The sequence below is a fragment of the Macaca mulatta genome, chromosome 15, assembly GCF_049350105.2.
Source record: "Macaca mulatta isolate MMU2019108-1 chromosome 15, T2T-MMU8v2.0, whole genome shotgun sequence".
NCBI classification, from domain to species: domain Eukaryota; kingdom Metazoa; phylum Chordata; class Mammalia; order Primates; family Cercopithecidae; genus Macaca; species Macaca mulatta.
In genome coordinates, this window is record NC_133420.1 from 46,221,653 (window position 1) to 46,243,195 (window position 21,543).

The 21,543-nt window shown below is 40.9% G+C and overlaps 1 protein-coding gene and 1 long non-coding RNA gene across 15 annotated transcripts in view; one reads left to right on the top strand and one right to left on the bottom strand.

The window, feature by feature from the left end:
• SUSD1 (sushi domain containing 1) overlaps positions 1 to 21,543 on the top strand; it is a 136,158-nt gene that overhangs the window by 82,284 nt on the left and 32,331 nt on the right. For all 13 annotated transcript variants that reach the window (XR_013405649.1, XM_077968340.1, XM_028834985.2 and 10 more), the window contains 2 exons: positions 12,224 to 12,315; positions 14,827 to 15,013. Coding sequence is in view for 12 of the 13 variants with exons in the window: in XM_077968340.1 (XP_077824466.1) it covers positions 12,224 to 12,315; positions 14,827 to 15,013 (279 nt within the window). In the remaining variant the exon portion in view is untranslated. The remainder of the gene's footprint in view (positions 1 to 12,223; positions 12,316 to 14,826; positions 15,014 to 21,543) is intronic.
• LOC106993642 (uncharacterized) overlaps positions 133 to 21,543 on the bottom strand; it is a 29,009-nt gene continuing 7,598 nt past the window's right edge. The window contains exons 2-3 of one of the 2 annotated variants that reach the window (XR_001439926.3): positions 1,971 to 2,124; positions 133 to 1,664 (exon numbers count right to left, since the gene is read on the bottom strand). This is a non-coding gene — a long non-coding RNA (uncharacterized LOC106993642). The remainder of the gene's footprint in view (positions 1,665 to 1,970; positions 2,125 to 21,543) is intronic. The other variant, XR_003723171.2, reaches the window with a different exon arrangement.

Here is a 21,543-nt window from a genome sequence, read left to right on the forward strand (position 1 = left end):
TACCATCATTATTTTATTTATTGATCAAATTTCATGTTCTTATGGACATAGATACTTTATTCATATACTAAGAGCATGACTTCTTTGGTTATTATTTATGTTGTCTTTCTTCTGTTTTATGGTTTCTTTCAATTTTGTTTATGATGTTTTTGACATATTAAAGTTTTAGATTGCCATACAGTCAAATCTATTGATCTTTTCCATTGTGATTCATTACATTGTTATTAAATGTAGAATTTTTTAAAACAAAAGAGTATTTATATTCTGTTTTATTTCTAGGAAAGACTTTAAGTGACCTGCATGGGTATATAAAATAAAAGATAATAGGTTAGATGTCTAGGCTAAAGAAGAAAGAAAACAAAAACAGAGACATAAAAAATATAGGAATAAGGTTAAGAATAATTCATGCCCTTATAACCTATTTACTTGTTCATTAGTGCCTCACAAATTTAGGTTTAAGTTTTCCCATCCAGCCAGAAAGGGAACCATGGCATTGTCTATAATGTTACAATGAAGCAGTGTTTTTCAGAAGTACAATTCTTTTTCAACATTAAGAATCAGTTAGGAATTTCTGATTCCAGGGGGTCTCATAAACAGGACAGTGTCTGAGCAGCATTTTATGAGGATTTTATAAGGCTATTTTTTTTATATTTCCCCTGAACACAGAAAAGCACAATTCAGTGTAGAGTGGCAGAAAAGATGCATTAGAAATGCCTACTGTTTGCTGATCTGGCTTGATTCAGGGGTAGGATTAGGTTATTTAGATTATTTGGAGATATGACTGGAGTCCATTTCTTTCAAGCATTGTTTTCTAAATATTGTTTCCCTCAACTGAGATTTGATGAATGTTTGGTGTCACTGAGCTAGCAACTGTTTTCTCTTATAAGTACCCACGGAGCAATTGTTCTGTGCTGCCAATTGAATAACAAGGACTTGTGCTTGAATTGAAGGCTGCCCTCCTCTGTTGGAAGGTTGAGCCTAGGGAGCTGAGCCAAGGGAATTGTTTGAATCTGCTCTGCCGATGAATGGGTGATTGAACCCTCAGAATTCCTCTCCATATAATATAGTCACAGGTGTTTAGCTTGAAAAATTTCACAGTTGTTCTAACCAATACCAAATTTGTCTAAAGAAAAATTTCAAATAAAAAATTCAATAAATTTCAATAAAATAACAGTAAAGCTCCCAGCTTTATCCTGTTGCCCTCTTTAAGATAAACTGCTCCCCAAATGTAAATCAAGGATAACTAAGATGATACTACTATTTATAGAGCAGTTATACAATAGTAACTTTGCTTTCAGGATAGTTGATTTATAGCTATTCTTTTTGACAATATTTAGCTTGCAAAGCCAACTGTCTATATAGGCTACTTCTAATTAGAGATTTTAAAATTGTTATTATTTATGTACAAAAGAATGCTTTTTTTCAGTTCCTTTTAGCAGAAGATTGCATGCATTTAGATATTCCCAAAATAATGTTGGTAAATTTTAAAAAATCCTACAAGGAGAAGGAACAGAGCACTCTTACCGGGGAGTAAAGCCCTGATAGAAAACCATCACTTTGAAGGTGGCTTTCTGCTGCAGGTTTTGAACAGCGTGCATAATTTCAGATCTATGTGGACTTGATAAAACTTCCTTGTAATGGATTCCTCTTCACAGAATTACAGTCTGAACAAAAGATAATAAAGACCATAAATCATTTAATGTTGTTTCCGATATTTTTCCACAGAATGATAAATATTATAACAGCATTCTGTGGTTGAAGCGTTGTGCCTGAAGTCTCCCTCCTTTTCTTACACACCATTAGCCTAAGAAACCCATACTTGCAGTTGGTCAAGCCAGAAATTGGCATGTATTTTACATGGAATATACAATCATCTGAATATGCCAAGTATGGAGAGAGTAAATGTTTGCTCTTTTAACAGATAAGATAGTGACCTTGTAGATCCAGCTTAGTGGGACCATATCCATTACCTTTACTCATAAAGATGAATGTTGTTTAGAATTGGAGCCTTCCACTAAATGGGTTCTAAGTGGCTCTGAAGGCAATAGATTCATCTCATTCTTTTTAGGACCTTCATTTTCTAATCATGCGTACAGACAGACTCCAAAACTGTTCTCTCCTAGGCTGAAATCAGAGAAAGGATCACATACATTTTAGTCTAAAATATTCCTTAGTACCATGCAAAGGAAAGCTAACTACAAGATATTTTAAAAACTTTTATTTACATATAATTTTAAAATTTGATATAATTTCAAGTTTTTCTCTTTCTTGCAGTCCTACCCCTTCCTGTAATATATCCCAGTTGGTCATGGAGTATTGTCTTATGTGGTGTTAGATTCTGTTCACTAATATTTTCTTTTGCATTTTTGCACCAATATTTATAAGTGATGTTGGTCTACACTTTTCTCTATTTTTTTTCCACTATCTTTATCAGGTTTAAGCATTGGTATTTTCCTTTCTTCATAAAAAGAATTTGTAAAGTTTTCTTCATTATTTATGCCTGGGACAATTCACATAGCATTTGGACTATCTGATTTTAGATGGTTTGGTAGAATCCATCAAATTCTATGAAATGATCTGGGTATGGGGCTTTTCTGTGGGGTTGTTCCTTGATGACATTCTCAATTTTTTCTATGGAAATTGGTTGGTTTAAGCTTTTTCTGTCTAATGGAGTCAATTTTGGTAAACCAGATTTTCCAAGGAATTGCCTATTTCATCTAAGTTTTAAAATTTATTTGTGCACTGATCTGCAAAGTAGTTTTGTTTAACTTTCTGAAGTTTCTTCTGTCTCGGTGATCATTTCTCCCTTTATCTTTATTTTCTGCCCCCTTTCTAAGTTAAATTAGCTAAGTGGTTTGTTTATTTTATTAGTGTTTCTAAGATTTTGGTTTATTAATTGGATATACTATTTTTTTCTCTCCCACAATATCAGGGATTAACAAACTATGACTTGCAGAACAAATCTGGTCTGTCACCTGTTTTCATAAACAGTTTTATTGGAACAAAGGCAGAGTTGAGTAGTTCTGACAGAACTGTCAGCCTGGAAAGCTTAAAATATTTACTTATCTGGCCCTTTATAGATAAAACTTATTGATTCTTGCTCTATATCATTAATTTCTGTTTTCTTTTTTTCTTTTTTTTAAAGATGGAATCTTGCTCTGTCACCCAGGCTGGAGTGTAGTGGCACAATCTCAGCTCGCTGCAACCTCTGCCTCCCTGGTTCAAGCGATTCTACTGCTTCAGCCTTCTGAATAGATGGGACTACAGGCGTGTGCCACCACGCCTGGCTAATTTTTGTATTTTTAGTAGAGACGGGGTTTCACCATGTTGGCCAGGCTGGTCCTGACCTCAAGTAATCCACCTTCCTTGGCCTCCCAAAGTGCTGGGATTACAGGTGTGAGCCACCACGCCTGGCCAGTTTCTGCTTTCATAGTTATTATATCTTTTCTTATATTTTCTTTTGCTTTACAAAGGTAGTTGTACTATATCTTCATTGTGACTTGTGGCTTTTAGCATTAAAAATTGTCCTTTGTCATATTTAGTGCTTTTTGATTTGAATTCTACTTTGTCTTATATAGGGATTGCAGTGCCTACTTTCTTATGGTTTCAACTCCGTCCTATTATTTTATGTTACAACTACTATATGTATTGTGTTATATTTTCTGCATTTCTTTCTCTGTATGATAGATTTTCTTTGCTTTTATTTATTAATTTTTGAAGGAAGGTTTATATTTTTCTAGTGGTTACCTTTGTACCTTTAAAAAATGCCCTGACTCCCTTCTGTTTTCTCATTTAACTTTTCACCATCTGGTTTGTCAGGTTTGTTTGTTTGTTTGTTTGTTTGTTTTTAAGACAGGATCTAGCCCTGTTGCCCACACTGGAGTGCAGTGGATTGATCATTGCTCACTGTAGCCGCAACCTCCCAGGATCAACTGATTCTTTTGCCTTAGCCTCCTGAGTAGCTGGGACTAGAGGCGTAAGCCACTGTGCTCAGCTAATTTTAAAACTTTTTGTAGAGACAAAGTCTCACTTTGTTGCCCAAGCTGATCTCAAACTTTTGACCTCAAGTGATCCTCCCACCTTTGGCCTCCCAAAGTGCTGGAATTACAGGCGTGAACAACCACACTCAGCTGGTTTGTCAGTTTTTTTTTCTTTTTGAGATGGGGTCTCACTCCCAGGCTGCAGTGCAGTGGCATGATCATAGCTCACTACAGCCTTGAACTCCTGGGTTCAAGTGATCCTCCAATCTCAGCTTCCCAAATAGCTGGGGCTACAGCCACCATGCTTGGCTAATTTTGTTATTTTCATTTTTTATTTTAGTAGAGACAGGTTCTCCCTATATTGTCCAGGCTAGAACTGAACCCCTGGCCTTAAGCAATCCTCCTACCTTGGCCTCCCAAAGTGCTGGGATTACAGGTCTGAGCCACTGCACCTGGCCTGGTTTGACAGTTTTTAATGGCATACTTTAATTCATGTATTGCCTTTATGACATTCAACTGTTGACACAACTGATTTATTCTATTTTCCTTTTTCTGTGTCCCTTTTCCTCTCAGTTTTTCAGTTGCATTATTTCTATTTTATGAAAACATATAGCATTTATATATCATTCTTCTGTCTCGCCCCATCTTTATTTTTGTCTTAGAGCTACAGTTGAATATAGCAAATGTTTATCACCAATCCTTTTACTGAAGTTTCCCCAGTTTATCTCTTGGAAGAAGCTCATTTTCCAGTAGATTCTTTAAGAGCACAGTGTTCCTTGAGTTCTTGGATATTTAGAATTGTTTCTCTATAGCCTTGACACTTGAAAGGCAGCTTGGCTAGATATAAAAATCTTAATTCACACTTTCTTGATTTGAGTTTCTTAAAAAGATTCAGTTCTTTTGTTGCCTTGCTTTCTATGTAGCTTTTGAGAAGCCTGATGCAGCCCGATTCTTTTGCCCTTGTATCTTATTTGTTTATTTCTTTGAGTGAAGACCCTGAGGATTTCTTTCTTTATCTTTAAAATCTCATAGTTTTACTTGAATACATTTTGGGGTTGATTGTCACCCCATTTTGCAGTCAGATTTCACAGGTACCCAGTGTATCCCTTTAGTATTTCTACTCAGGCCTCTTTATTCTTGTAAAGTTATCTTGAATTATAGCTTTAAACACTAATTCTGTTTCATGCTTGTTTATCTTCTTCAGATAATTTAATTATACGTATGTTGGATCTTTGCCTGTATTCCGCTTCATTCACTTTATTTTTGACCCTTTTAACTTCTTTTTGATCTCATTTTAATTATTTTCAGTTGTTTTCCTGTATTTCTTCAATTAAATCTACCCTTCTTTAGGCACCATGGAATTTAGTCTTTATTATTTCTAATGTGATTTTGTATTTTCATTTTTTTCCCTGAACTCAGTCACCTGTTTCATTTCCTCCCTAGTTTTTTGTCCATTTATGTTTTAAGTTTTAAATTTTCTAGGCCTGGCTCAGTGACTCACACCTGTAATCCCAGCACTTTGGGAGGCTGAGGGGAGCAGATCACTTGAGGTCAGGAGTTCAAGACCAGCCTGGCCAACATGGTGAAACCCCGTCTCTACTAAAGATACAAAAATTAGCCAGGCTTGGTGGCGCACACCTGTAATTCCAGCTACTCAGGAAGTTGAGGCAGAAGAGTCACTTGAACCCAGGAGGGTTCAGTGAGCAGAGGCTGCAGTGAGCAGAGATCGTGCCACTGCACTCCAGCCTGGGTGACAGAATGAGACTTCATCTCAAAAAGAAAAAAAAAACGTTTAAAAATTTCTGACTTAAAGAGTTTTCTTCATACCCCCAAATGCTTGAGAATACTTATTTCAGTTTACTAATGTATAGGACTCCCCTACCACCCTACACCCCAGTTTGTGGGTTTAAAAAAATGTAGAGCTTTTTACAAGCTGCATTGTTTTAATTTTATATATATGTATATCAAATATACATATATGTATAATATATATGTATATTAAATATACATATATGTAACATATACATATATGTATAATATGTGTGTGTGTGTGTGTGTGTGTGTGTGTGTGTGTATATATGAAATACAAACTGCTTTTGTCCATTAATTCCAGGGACAGAATTGCTGGTTTAGGATGGTTAACAAGATTTCTAGATTAAGAGTGCCCTCTTCTGTCACTGAGTGAAATGCAGTTTCTTTAAAGGTTTTGTTTTGTTTTTTGATAAGGCTGGGCATGAATCATGTATTCTCAGTTTAGGTTCTCCTTTGCTTTGTAGGATCTTGCATTTCCCTCTCTCTTCTGTTGCCCACCACTGCTTAGTCTCCAAAGGACACCCATTCTTTCCCTTTTATCCTTTTCTTTCCCAGAAGCAATGCCTTTTTCTTACCACTGCCTGACAACTCATGGACTTTTAATCCTTTCCTTGTAGTCAGCGCTCTGACTATATACCAGGTCTCTTTTCTTTTCTTTTTCATACAGTAGAGTTTCTCTTGCTGGGAGTGAACCTAGCTTACTCTGGGCCACCTTGCTTCCCTCTTTTCTATTTCACACATCCCTTCTAGCCCCCCTTGCTCTTCACAAGGACTTGCGGGAGATTGAGAGATAATTTTGCTGGAATTTCATATTTACTTTTCTATTTAACATTTGTGTGTGTGTGTGTGTGTGTGTGTGTTTTAGAGGCAAGGTCTCGCTTTGTCACCCAGCCTGGAGGACAGTGGCAGGACCACATCTCACTGCAGCTTTGACTTCCTGGGCTCAAGCAATCTTTCCACCTCAGCTTTTCAAGTAGCTGGTACTACAGGCTCCCGCCACCATGCTCAGCTAACTTTTTTGTTTTTTGTAGAGATGGGTTGTGGTGAGGGGGGCGGGTCTCGCTATGTTGCCAAAGCTGCTCTCAAACTCCTGGGCTCAAGCAATCCTTCTACCTCGGCCTCCCAAAGTTTTGGGATTACAGGCATGAGCTACTGCACCCAACCTTAACAGTAATTTAAAGTTTGTAATGTTTTCTGTTCTCCTTATGACAAAAGCTCATAGGTAGCTTGGCACAGGAAGTAGTTTGGCACAGCTCCTCTTGAGTCAGATGATCTAAATTCAAATCCCAGATCTGCCACTTACTGTCTCTGTAACTTTGGACAAGTTATTTCACCTCTATGTGTCCCAGTTACCTTAACTGTGAAAATGGGATTGACAGTATCCACATCATGGGCTCATTGTGAAGACCAAATGGGTTAAAGCATATGGAGAAACAGCACAATACCTGACACATGATGAATGTCTATCAAATGTTAACCAATACTTACATTTGCTTTCCGGCATTTATTATATGCTCCCTTGTTTTTAAAACTATACTTACATAGGCCATAACTTCTCTCCTAAATGAAATGCATATTATGGGCAGAAATCATGTCTTAATCAGAGTACTTATATGCCACTGGGTCAAGACAAAGATCAATGATACAATACGTAAAGCAGAAGTGAGGTATTTGCAGGGTACTACAGGACCAGAGAGGACATGGTGATTGATTTTGCCCAGAATTGTTTGCCCATACTAATGAAGCAGAAACAAAGTTTAGTTAAGAGCTTAATTTTCTCTTTTTTGAGGCATTCTTGCAGTTCTGGTTTTTCAACTTCAGGATTCTAGATTAGATTGGCCCAGTGGGTGGAGAAAAGAGAGAACACAGAGTAATCACTAAAAATGTATAAGAGAAGGAAGATTTGTGTGAGACACCGTGGCACGTATCTTTCATAGCCAAGGATCTGAGAGCACTAGGAAGGGACTTGGGATGAGCTCTACCAGGGATCCTTTTCTCCTCATTGAACGCATCATGGGTTCAACCTGCCTGTGGCTCAAACTGTAAAGCCCCTTGAATGGAGGGAAGGGAACCTGGAGGGAGAATGTCACTCCCTGACCCGGGTGGAACTGAACTGTGAGCCAGTGAGACATTTCCTGTGAGCAGAAGGAGCTGCAGACTCACCACTACTGTTAGGTTACTTAAGCATATGTGTGTGTGTAATTTTTAAAAATGAAATAATTGTATATACATTATTCTTCATTTTGCTGTTTTATTTTATTCTTTGACTTTTGGCCTTACAATATCCTGTAGACATACTTCCATATCAATTCATATAATGTCATCTCATTCTCTCTGAGGGAAGCACAGTATTCCATCGTATGAAGGTATACTAATTTATTCACTTATTCTCTGTAGAAGGTTCTTTGGGTATTTTTTTCCCTTTCAAGTTTTTGTTATTACAGTCAATGATACTGTTAATATACTTGTATATGTTATGTTTTATTGATTCTCAGAGGCATTTTTTTTCACATTTTGATATCTATGAAATCCTACAATTGTTATACAGTCAGGTGGCTGCCAAGAACACAATTGTCATTGTCCATCTATGCATCATATTGGTCATAGTTGCTTATAGTGCTGTCACTTCTATTTAGTCATGGACATTAGTGGTGCCATTTATGTCTTGAGATCAATTGCCTACTAAAACTTTTTCCAAAAAGCTACATTATGATTTAACATTGAGACAAGTGTTATAATATGTAAAGCACAATGGGAACAGAAGAGCAAAGTATAAGAGCAACTTTCAGCATCAGAATGGGTGTCAGTGGATGGTGAGAAAATTTTGGAAAAAAAAAAAAGGAGCACATTTTGAAGAAATACTGCCTTACCAAACTCTGATAGATATCTCATAGGATGCTATTGTGTGGAAAAATATAGACACCAATAACTCTTAATTGAGAAGTGATTGAAAAGTGTTTGTTATATACTGACCATGAAGAAATTTTAGGAATGTCTCAATTTTGCTTATATTTTTGTCTGATAATATACAATTAAAATTTAATATCTATGTTGGTCTGTAAAAGCTTTTTCAACCAGTATAAAATAGTCCTATGAGATAAGAAAATAATTGTGGCGGCTGGGGGTGATGGCTCACACCTGTAATTCCAGCACTTTGGGAGGCCAAGGTGGGCGGATCACTTGCGGTCAGGAGTTTGAGACCAGTCTGGCCAACATGATGAAACCCTGTCTCTACTAAAAATACAAAAATTAGCCAGGCATGGTGGTACATGCCTGTAGTCCCAGCTACTCGGGAGGCTGAGGCAGGAGAATTGCTTGAACTCAGGAGGCGGAGGTTGCAGTGAGCCGAGATTGCGCCACTTCACTCCAGCCTAGGCGACAGAGAGACTTCATGTCAAAAAAAAAAATTTTTTTTTTCTTTAAAATCTTTGTGTAAGTTTTGGATATTTCTAGTTAGGTTTATTTTTAGGTATTTGAAGTTTGCTTTGATATCCCATCTGATGAATAGGGATCTTTTTATTTTTCTATTATATTCTGCTACTTGTATTAGTTTTCTATTGCTGGTATGACAAGTTACTGCAAATTTAGTGGCAGAAAATAACATGAGGGCTGGGTGCAGTGGCTGACATTTGTAATCTAGCACTTTGGGAGGCCGAGGTGGGAGCCCAGGAGTTTGAGCCCAGCCTGGGCAACATAGAGACGCTGTCTCTACAAAAAAATTAAAATAAATGAAAAATAAGCCGGACATGGTGGCCTGTGCCTGTGGTCCCAGCTACTCGAGAGACTGAGGCAGGGAAATCACTTGAGCTCAGGAGGTCGAGGCTGCAGTGAGCCATGATCAGGCCACTGTGCTCCAGCCTGGGTGACAGAGCAAGATACTGTCTCAAAAAACAAAACAAAACAAAAACAAAAAGCAACATGAATTTAGTGTTTTATAGTTCTGGAGGTCAGAAGTGTGAAGTGTTTCACTAAGCTGAAATCAAGGTGTCAGCAGGCCTGTGTTTCTTCACGGGTGGGGGGGATCTAGAGGAGAATCTATTTCCATGCCCTTTCCAGTTTCTAGATCCTGCCTGTACTCCTTGGCTTGTGGTTCCATCCTCCATATTTAAAGTTCATCAGTTTAACCTCACTTCTGTTCTTGAATCTTCTTTCTAACTCTTCTTGTTGCCCTCTTATAAGGATCTTTGTAATCACATTGAGCCCATCTGGACAATTCAGGATAATCTCACTGTCTTAGTCACCTCTGCAAAGTGTTTCTGCCGTGTAAGGTAACATACAGGTTCCAGGGACTAGGATGTAGACATGCTGGTGGGGGATGGGAGTCATTATTTAGGCTACCATACTTGTTCTTGAAGATAGATAGAAAATGAGCAGTTTTTGTGTGTTGCCTTTCTATTATTTTCAAACAGTTTCATATTTGATTAGTTGGGTCTCTTAGATTTACTGGCAGTTGCATCATTTGTTCCACTTTCTGGCATTTATAGCTCATTTTTTTTCCTTGCCTTTTTCTGCATTGTCTAGAATCTCTTGAATATTCAAGGCTCAGTAATAGCTACAAGACCAGACATCCTTGTATTGTTCTTAACTTTACTAGAAATTGCTTAATTGTTTTACTACTGAGTGTAGTGGTTTCTTATAAACCCTATTAAACTAAGGAGTTTCTGTCAAATGAAGTTCTAGCTCACTAAGATTTCAAGTTAACAAAGTATTAATAGTTCCAATTATAAAAGTAACCACATGGTTTCTCTCTTTTAACCTATTAATAGCTTTTCCAATAATTATCCTCTCTGTATTCTGGGAATAAATCTTCTTTGGTCATAGTGTATTGTTCTTTGAATGTACTACTGACTTCTTTTTGCTAATATTTTATTTTGGATTTTTGTATTTATATCAACAAGTGAATTTGGCATAGGATGTTTAGTGATTGGCTGTGCCATCCTTGCACATATTGGGCATTGTGGATTATTTAGTCATATTGAATGATTTGGGGAGCCTTCCACCTTTTTGTATAGTCTAGAACTCTTTAAATACTATTGGAGTTATTCGTATTTTGAAAGTTTCAGAAGTGTAACTTTGGACCACTACTACTAATCTCCAAACCTGTCTCTACCCAGCTGTGGGGCTGCATTACCTGGAATCATCCGTACTCCTCCTGTTCCTTATCACCAGTTCATCTTTGCCTCCTGTTCCCTACCTGCTCTGTGTTGCAATATTTGAGGTACAGCTTGTGACCTACGCAGGCTTTCTCTGTGCCAAGCTGCCCAATCCACAGACAGGGGTCATGTCTACCTACTTGGCTTCATTTGTAGGAACCTGTCAAGCCAGGGGGTTACAAAATACAGCCTTACCTTTCATGAGACCTTCCTTTCAGGTAATTTGGGAGTTGTCTTTATCACTCGTTAATCATCCCAGTGTTCCTGTGAAACTTCTTAGCGAGTCTCCTCTATTATTTCCTCTTTAGGGACAGAGATCATTTTGAAGGAAGTAACCTCTGATGTCAGGGTTTTGAGTAAACAGTCTTGACTACTGGAGGAGGGGCGTACCTCTACATTAAACTGTATCAGATCTGAACTGTCTTTTAGATTGATTACCATGAAACTGAGCAGAGGACAAGAAATACTTTGCTCACAAGAGATAAGGAAGCCCAATCCAAGAGAATTCCCACCACCTCCTATTCTTTTCTTCATGAAAAACCTGATTGCTTGAAAGCACTTTTTTCAGTTCCTCAAGGAGCAATTCTCTGCTGAAATGTTGCTCTCAGCTCAGAATTTCAAACCGACACTTATTTGTATAAATGAGGGTATACAAGGTCCAGGACAAAGAGTTACAATTTTAGCTTAGTAGGCCAAGGAAGTTTGCAGTAAATAAACTCAAATAATTTTTTTTTCCTTTTTCTTTTTTTTTTTGAGACAGATTCTCACTCTGTAGCCCACGCTGGAGTGCAGTGGCACGATATCTGCTCACTGCAACCTCTGCCTCCCAGGTTTGAGCGATTCTTCAGTCTCCCAAGTATCTGGGACTACAGGCGCACACCACCACGCCCAGCTAATTGTTGTATTTTTAGTAGAGAAGGGGTTTGTTTCATTATGTTGGCCGGGCTGGTCTCGAACTCCTGGTCTCAAGCGATCTGCCCGCCTCAGCCTCCCAAAGTGCTGGGATAACAGGCATGAGCCACTGCGCCCGGCCCACTCAAAATAATTCTTAAGAGGGGTCCTCCGATTAGGTATCTTTGAATCTGAAATCTTTCATCAAGACTGAGTTTACCTAAATATAAAAGTGGCATTTCTTTGAGACTGCTACCACTAATTTCTAAATGAAAATACTGTTGAACTCATCTTATGCTAACACTTATCCTTGGAAAATGGCTCAGTTAAAAGGTAGTATTTTTTCTATAGAGTGTAGATTGATTTCTCGTTTCTTTTCTGTTGCAGTAAAACAGACCATCAGTAACATTTCAGGATTTAATGAAACCTGCTTGAGATGGAGAAGCATCAAGACAGCTGATATGGAGGAGATGTATTTAGTAAGTGACTGAAAGTTACTGTATTTATAGATGGTTGTCTTATGTGGGAGGCTTACAAATACCCACAAACCTAAAAATCTACTTCTATAACTATCATTATCAATAGACGATTTACTGTGGCAATTGCATCCAGAAGCAAGAAGATGGCCACTTCTGCATATTTAAAGACAGAAACCTTTGGCTGGGCGCAGTGGCTCACACTTGTAATCCCAGCACTTTGAGAGGCCGAGGCAGGTGGATCACTTGAGGCCAGGAGTTCAAGACCAGCCTGGTCAACATGGTGAAACTCTGTCTCTACAAAAAATATAAAAATGAGCTGAGCGTAGTGGCGCATGGCTGTAATCCCAGCTACTCAGGAGGCTGAGGCAGGAGAATTGCTTGAACCCGAGAGGTGGAGGTTGCCGTTAGCCAAGATCGCGCCACTGAACCCCAGCCTGGGTGACGGAGCAAGACTTTGTCTCAAAAAAAAAAAGAAGAAACCTTGGGGAGAGATGAGACAGCCACGAGAATTTCTTCTTTTCTTTTTCGTTTTCAACATTTGAAATTTATTTTTATTTTTTTAAATTATATAACTTTTAGGTTCAGGGGTATGGGTGCAGTTTTATTATTTAGGTATACTGTGTGGGGGCCACCACGCCTGGCCTAAGGTTTCATGGAGGTTTGGTGTATAGATTATTTTGTCACCCAGGTAATAAGCATAGTGCCCAATAGGTATTTTTCTCTGATCCTCTATCTCCTTCCACCCTTCACCCTCAAGTAGGCCCCGGAGTTCCCCTCTTTGTGTCAGTTGTTCCCCTCTTTGTGTCCATGTGTTCTCATTTTTTTAGAGACAGGGTCTCGCTTTGTCACTCACGCTGGGGTGCAGTGGCATGATCATAACTCACTGCAGCTTTGAACTCCTGGGTTCAAGTGATCCTCCTGCCTCAGTCTCCTGAGTAGCTGTAACTACAGGTGTGCACCACCACGCCTGGCTAAGTTTTTAATTTTTTTGTAGAGACACGGTATCATTATATTTCTCAGGCTGGTCTCAAACCCCTGGCCTCAATCAATTTTCCTGCCTCAGCCTCCAAGTGTTGGAATTTCTGGCATGAGCCACCACGCCTGGCCGAGAATTTCTTTGTGCTCCTATATTGGTGCTATTGATGCTCAGGCAGTGTCCATGGAAGGAGTCCTGTGGCTTATGCATGTGTGTCTGTGTCCTTATCAGTGTCTCTGACCAGGGTATGGATGTGTTATCTAGAGAGCCAAGGGGAACTTTTGAGGCTCGACGTGGTCGTGAGTAAGAAAGGGAAGGACTGGCTGGGCACAGTGGCTCACGCCTATAATCCCAGCACTTTGGGAGGTTGAGGCGGGTGGATCACTTGAGGTCAGGAGTTCGAGACCAGCCTGGCCAACATGGTGAAACCCTGTCTCTACTAAAAATACAAAAATTAGTCAGGCACGGTGCACGGGCCTGTAATCCCAGCTACTTGGGGGGCTGAGACAGGAAAATTGCTTGAACCCGGGAGACAGAGGTTGCAGTGAGCCAAGATTGTGCCATTTCACTCCAGCCTGGGTGACAGAACGAGACTCCGTCTCAAAAAAAAAAAAAGGAGGAGAAGACTGGCATGAGCTTCCACTACAAGAAATTAAGTGAGAACAAAAGGGTGTCTCTTGGCCAAAGTGTCAGGGTGGTAAAGGAAAGGGTAGGGTCACCAGAAGCGGGCAGGCAGAGGAGAAAAACCCTTCTCAGGTTCTACCAGACCAGCTACGAGTATCCTAATTCAGGTCCTGCTTAGTTTGGATTCCTAATATTCTTTCTAGGAAAATGTTCTTGTCCTTGCTCCTGCCGTTTTGCCAATAGACTTTCTTGTTGGGTATGTGCACTGTATGTGTGAGAACAAGAAGGAGTGGGTATGTGCACTGTATGTGTGAGAACAAGAAGGAGAAAGTTGCCAGTATTGGGACCTCAGCCTTTTGTGTGTTTTTATTTAAAAATATATTTATTATACGAATAATATTTTAAGTACAATATTTATAGTATTGCAACTCTAATATTTGCTTACTGCTGCATTTCACCTTTTGAAGAAACATTAGAGTCTAGAGACAGAGAGAGAGGAAGAAAGCTTATGAAAACAGGAAGGGGTTGGGCGTGGTGGCTCACGCCTGTAATCCCAGCACTTTGGGATTCGAGGCGGGCAGATCACTTGAGCTCAGGAGTTTGAGACCAGGCTGGGCAACATGGCGAAACCCTGTCTCTACAAAACATACAAAAATTAGCTGGATGTAGTGGCACGCATCTGTGGTCCCAGCTACGTGGGGGGCTGAGGAGGGAGGATCACTTGAGCCTGGGAGGGTGAGGCTGCAGTGAGCCGAGATGGTGCCACTGTACTCCAGCGTGGGTGACAGAGTAAGGCCCCCATCTTAAAAAGAAAAAAAAAAAAGAAAAGAAAAGAAAGAAAGAAAAGGGGGAGGTTTCAAGACATCTAAAGCCTTTTAAGCTTTCACCCAGTGAGCTTTTTTATGTTTCAGTTCCACATTTGGGGCCAGAGATGGTATCAGAAGGAGTTTGCCCAGGAAATGACCTTTAATATCAGTAGCAGCAGCCGAGATCCTGAGGTGTGCCTGGACCTGCATCCGGGTACTGACTACAATGTCAGTCTCCGGGCTCTGTCTTCGGAACTTCCTGTGGTCATCTCACTGACAACCCAGATAACAGGTAAATCTTGAATAACAGCATTTGGATTAACAAAGTTACCACAGAATTGTTCATAGGTCCTGATAAAGAGGAACACTGTTGCTTTTTATCATTATATAATGAACTTTAACAGGGAGAGGAGGAAGGACATGGAATTGGAGAGGTGCCTTAAGGCGCTTGCAACTGTGACTGTTATGTTTTATTCTTTTTTCTTTTTTTGAGGCAGGGTCTTGCTGTCTCCTAGGCTGGGGTGCAGAGGCACGATCATGGCTCACTGCAGCCTTGACCTGGGCTTAAATGATCCTCCCGCCTCAGCCTCTTGAGTAGCTGGGATTATAGGTGTATACGCCACCACGCCTGGCTAATTTCTGTATTTTTTGTAGAGACGGGTTTCACTATGTTGCCCAGGCTGGTCTCGAACTCCTGGGCTCAAGCAATCCGCCTGCCTCGGCCTCCCAAAGTGCTGGGATTACAGGCGTGATCCACTGCGTCCAGCCTGTTATGTTTTATTCTTAAAAAGATACCTGATAACCACAGGGGAGGTCTACGGGGCAGGGGAAGGGAAGATACCTGAAACAAAATGTAGTATTGATGAAATGTGAGTGGTGTGTCCATGGTGTTGGTTATATACTTTCTGGATATTTAAAGCATTTAAAATATTTCATACTTAAACAAAAGACGCTTGTGGCTGTTTCTTTCTCAGTAATATTTGGTTGGCATCCTGTTGCAAGTGCTTTGAGAGTAGATTACTAGCCAGGCGCAGTGGCTCACACCTGTAATCCCAGCACTTTGGGAAGCTGAGGAGGGTGGATCACATGAGGTTAGGAGTTTGAGACCAGCCTGGCCAACATGGTGAAACCCCGTCTCTACTAAAAAATACAAAAATTAGCTGGGCGTGATGTTGGGTGCCTGTAATCCCAGCTACTCAGGAGGCTGAGGCAGGAGAATTGCTTGAACCTGGAGGTGGAGGTTGTGGTGAGCTGAGATCACACTCCAGCCTAGGCAACAAGAGCAAAACTCCATCTCAAAAAAAAAAAAAAAAAAAAAAAAAGTAGATTACTATCAGGGGACACATCAGGGGACAATGATTGCAATCCTCTTGCTATAGGGCCCCAGTAAATTCACTTTCCACTCATTTTCTCCTCCCTCTTCACATCTGTGACCCCTACTTCATACATGCTCTGAGCAAATACTAAGCGTATTAGCTTCTTGATTCTTATTTCACTGAGAAATTAGAAGTAGTCAGGTGAGGACTTCCCACCCTCAGCCCTGCCATTCCTCCCTGCATCCCCTGTTCTGCCTCCCCTCCTGTCCCTGCTCCCGTGTAAGGCTGCCATCCCCTCAACTTGTGCATTAGATCCTATCCCTTCTTCCCCGATCAGCACTTCCCCTCAATACAGAATTATCCCCAGCATTACCTAGCATGTCTCCCTTATTAATGAAAAGAAAGAAAAAATGAACAGACCTTCTTTGAGCCCATATTTGTCTTCAGCTACTTTGCCTTCTTTCTGTCCCTTTCTATGAAAACTCCTTGAAAGAAATGGCTGTTCTGTAGGCTCTACATCCCTACCTTCTTTTCCCGCTTTCACTCATCCCACGTGGGAAACGTACATCTTCATTGCTTTACTGAAAGGCTCTTCGTTTCATCGCCATCTTGCCAAATCCAATGGCCAGTTTTGTTCTTATCTGATTTTCTCCATAGCGTTGACACTCCCTCCCTCTTAAAAACCCCTCTCCCTTGGTTTTGGTTCCTTCTGCCTTGCTGTACCCTCTCAGTCTTCTTTGCTAGCTCCATCTTCTTTCATGACCCCTCTTCAGCCTCCTTTTCTTCATTATCTACCCTTTCTGCTTAGGTAATCTCAACCCGTCTCATGGCCATAAATATTACCTATATGCAGAGGATTTCCAAAGACCAATTTCTAGTCCCAGCCTCTCCTTTGAGCACCAGACCCATATATCCACCCATCTTCTACACATGTCCTATTGAACATCGAATAGGCAAATCAAATGAAACTTGTGATTTCTCACCTCTGCCCTTATCCCCAAATCTATTTCCACCCAGGCTTCTCTGGCTCTGACCAGTTATTCTCCGTCTGTTATTAGCATTCCTATTCACCCAATTGTTTAGGCCAAAACCAAGTCCCAACTAGTTCTATGCTATCCCCAAATTTCTCATCTGTCAACAAGCCCTGTTGGCTTGCTGTCTGAAATATATTCTGAATTCAACCACTTCTCCCAACCTGTGCCTTTTCCACAACTACCCTAATCCAAGACAGCAACCTCTTGCTTCTCCCTGGCCTTCTTGCAGTTCCTTAAATGGGTCAAAGTTTTTCCAGCCTCCAGACTTTTCCATTTGCAGTTCATACTTCCCGGGACACTGTCAACATATGGCTTCTCCATAGTTGTTCAGGTGCCGCTCAACTGCCATCACCGGCCTCCACGCTATTACTCTGTATCTACTTACCCTGATTAAATTTCTTCATAGAGCTTCATATTAATAAAAAATATGAATTACTAGTTTATAGAGATAGGGTCTCACTCTGTCACCCAGGCGGGAGTGCAGTGGTGCAATCATAACTCACTGCAGCCTTGAGCCCTTGGGCTGTAGCAATCCTTCTGCCTCAGCCTCCTGAGTAGCTGGGAGTACAGGCGCATGCAACCATGCCTGGTTAGTTACAAAAGGTTTTTTTTTTTTTTTTTTGCTGTAGCGATGAGGTTCTCCCTATGTTGCCTAGGCTGGTCTTGAACTTCTGGCCTCAAGTGATCCTCCCATCTCGCCTCCCAAAGTGTTGAGATTATAGGCACGAGTCTCTGTGCCCAGCCTAGAGCTTGTTTTCTAAAAACCTTTTATTTTTTGTTTATTTTCTTTCTCTCCCACTAAAATAGGAGCTTCTTGAAGGCAGTGATTTTTGTCTGTATGTTTTACATTAAATCCTCGCGAGTAAGATTGGTACTGATAGATAGCGTAACAGCCCAAAAATTTAAAATAACAGCCAGTGGGTCGTATTGGTATTGAGGAGATGTCTGGTTAGGCAATGAATTCTTGCTACCAAAAAGAATTCCCTACATTTTGGGCTGGAGAGACAAGTGGTATTCAGTTTGGGCGTTTCTTTCTGTGGTGACTTATTAAAATGAATAGTGATTCCGTCTCCATTTCCTACTCTGTGGTTTTTTATCATGTTTGGATGCTGTGCTTTTCTGGTTTGAAGGACCATTGCATATTTTTTTGAGTTAAGGGGAGGGAGTTTCATTTTGATGAGACACTTACTCCTACTTTGTTTTGTAGGCTGAATAGAGCTTTAGTAGTTCAAGTTCCCTCTCTCTGTGCTCGTGGCCACCAGGGGACATTGTTGAGCTGTTTAATGTTCATTGAGATGACTATTTTCCAACTCTACCCATGTTAAAGGATTTGTAATTTTAAAAAAGCACAAAAAAATCAAGTTGCTTAGATCTTATGAAAGAGTTAAAAAAAAAAACAAAAAACCAACTCCTTTCTTTTATACAAGGAGGAAAAAAGAAAAGCTTACTTATTGATGTGAAGAGATACTCGTGGTTGCCTAAGATGTGTGTGGCCTTATTTTGGTAAAATCATGAACTTTTGAATTTTGGCAGAAATGTTAGGCTAAGGATTTGGGTCTGGACAATGTAGCTGCTCATTTCCCAGAAGGAAAGAGAGTGGAATTTCCCTTCTGAGTATCTTACATTAAATCTTACTGATGGGAACAGGATGTAAACAAGTGCTTTAAATACATCGCTGACCTCAGAGGACAGTGAAGGTTCTAGGAATGTTGAGGGACAGAGGCAAGTGTTTCGGTGAATGCAGGAAAGCAGGGGCTGGCGAGGGGGTGGGTGAGATGGAGCTGGGGCCTCACGGTGTTTCTGACTCTTGGCTGATAAGCTGCAGATGGCACATTGAACGGAATTCTTCAGGATAGCCCCACAGCACATATCCCCTTTAGGACAGGGCGAGGAACAAAGTTCCATCCTCGATGCAGGCCCCAAAGAGTCAGAAGAGCATCCGCATATTGAGTGTGCTATTTTCTTTTTCTTTTCTTTTCTTTTTTTTTTTTTTTTTTTGAGACAGAATTTCGCTTTGTTGCCCGGGCTGGAATGCAGTGGCGTGATCTCGGCTCACTGCAACTTCTACCTCCTGAGTTCAAGTGATTCTTATGTCTCAGCCTCCCAAGTAGCTGGGATTACAGGTGTGTGCCACCACGCCTGGCTAATTTTGTATATTTAGTAGAGATGGGGTTTCACCATGTTGGCCAGGCTGATCTTGAACTCCTGGCCTTAAGTGATCCTCCCACCTTGGCGTCCCAAAGTGCTGGGATCACAGGTGTGAGCCACTGCACTGGCTTCCTTCCCTTCCTTTCCCTTTTCCTTTCTTTTTTTGAGACAGAGTCTTTCTCTGTTGCCCAGGCTCTGTTGCCTAGGCTTGCTCTGTTGCTCACAGAGTGGTGTGATCTCGGCTCACTGCAACCTCCATCTCCCAGGTTCCAGCGATTCTCATGCCCCAACCTCCCACGTAGCGGGAATTACAGGCACGCACCACCAGGCCCGTCTAATTTTAAAAATACATTTTTAGTAGAGATGAGGTTTTGCCATGTTGTCCAGGCTGGTCTCAAACTCCTGACCTCAAGTGATCTGCCTGCCTTAGCCTCTGAAAGTGCTGGGATTACAGGCATGAGCCACTGCCCAGATGAGTATGCTATTTTCTTGCTAAGTCTAAAAGCTTGTAGGCAACATTTTCTTATAGGGAGAGAGAGAGAAAGAGGAAACCAGAGAGAGAAGAGAGAGGAGGATGGGGGTGGTTGGGGGGGAAGGGGAAGAGAGAGAAAGAGTGAGCGTGAGAAAGCCAATACATACATAAATGTGGAGATAAACCAGACCACTTGTCTTACACAACGTGGTGATCATTTGAGATGGAATGTTTATTATGGAACTAAGCATGCTGGAGGAGCAAAGGGAAGAAAAGATGAAAAGGAAATTATTTATTCCCATGTCTTCAGTACCAAGGCTGGCAACTTCTTTGAGAAATTTCCCGTCTCTCATTGCATTCATAACAAGAAAAAGGAAAGTACTTTTTCAGATGGCTAGGAAAACAATGGAAAACACAGGTGTGTTCCACGCATTTATCAGATTGTCACTTTATCAGAGAGGTCCAGCCAGGACTGCCCTGATCCTCCCTGCCCCTGCCTCTGACACTGCCCTCCACGATGGGATGTCCTCAGGGAAGACTGTGCAGGACCAGGTCTCTTGGTTTCTTTTACCAAGACTTCTCTTTCATGCCATACGCGTGTCCTCAGTGAGAAACGCATCTCCCCTGGCTGGTTCCAGGGTGCCACACTTATCCCTGGGGGGCTCCCTGGCTCCCAGAGGACTGAAGCTGCAGCACAGGTCAGCAGAGGGACTGGCCTTCATGCCAGCAGTTTTCCTTTCCAACTCTTCCATGGACACAGGCTCTTTTGATATCTGGAACCCTAACATTAGGTCACGCAAGGAGAGGCACGTTTGCCCTTCCATGCTTCCACGGTCCACCTATTTCTCTAATTCCCAGAAATCTCCCAACTGCTTTCTAGCTTCAAAACAAACCCCAAGTCCCCACGTAAATGGCTGTGTAGGGATGGGTGTCTCCCAGACCCTCTTGCTACCAGCACCTGAATCCCGGCCAATGTTGGCTTTTATAAAATGTGCATGAGAAGGTTTTCTTAGATCAGAAGGCTGGAAACCAGAGTTTCTATGTGTGTTGGGAGTAGGGGAGGGGGATGCTCAGATGTAACCATTTAATTTAGCAAATATTTATTTATTTACTTGTATTTGTTAAAAATGAGATGGGTTGGCCAGGTGCGGTGGCTCACGCCTGTAATCCCATCCCAGCACTTTTGGAAGTTGAGGTGGGTGAGTTCAAGACCAGCCTGGCCAACATGGTGAAACCTAGTCTCTACTAAAAATACAAAAATTAGCTGGGTGTGGTGGTGGGTGCTTGTAATCCCACCTACCTGGGAGGCTGGGGCAGGAGAATCTCCTGAAGCCAGGAGGTAGAGGTTGTAGTGAGCCGAGATTGTGCCACTGCAATCCAGCCTAGACAACAGAGCGAGACTCTGTCTCAAAAAAAAAAAAAAAAAAAAAAAAAAAAAAAAAAAAAAAGAAAAATGAAAAGAAAGAAAAAAGAGATGTCTTGAGAAGCCACTAGCAAATATTTTTCGATTGGTTATGTACAAAGACCTGTGCTGCCTACTGAGGATGTACAGATGAAAAGAAATTGGTTTCTTCTCCTTGGGAGGTCAAGTCTCATAACTTTATTGATAGAGAAGATCTATCTAGCTGATGACTTGTGGTGGAAGCTACTATTTTTTCTGTTGCCTCCAATTTTAATTTACCAGGCTTTGGATGGGATGATATATCTGGAGAGGCGCCTGAGGATTAGAAAAGAACCATCATGGTGTGTTTATTTTTCTACCTACTTTTTATTATAGAAAATTCAGAAAAGTAGCGTTGTACTGGGTTTTTGGGCAGTGGAGTTGCATTTTAATTCAATTGTTTGTGTTTAC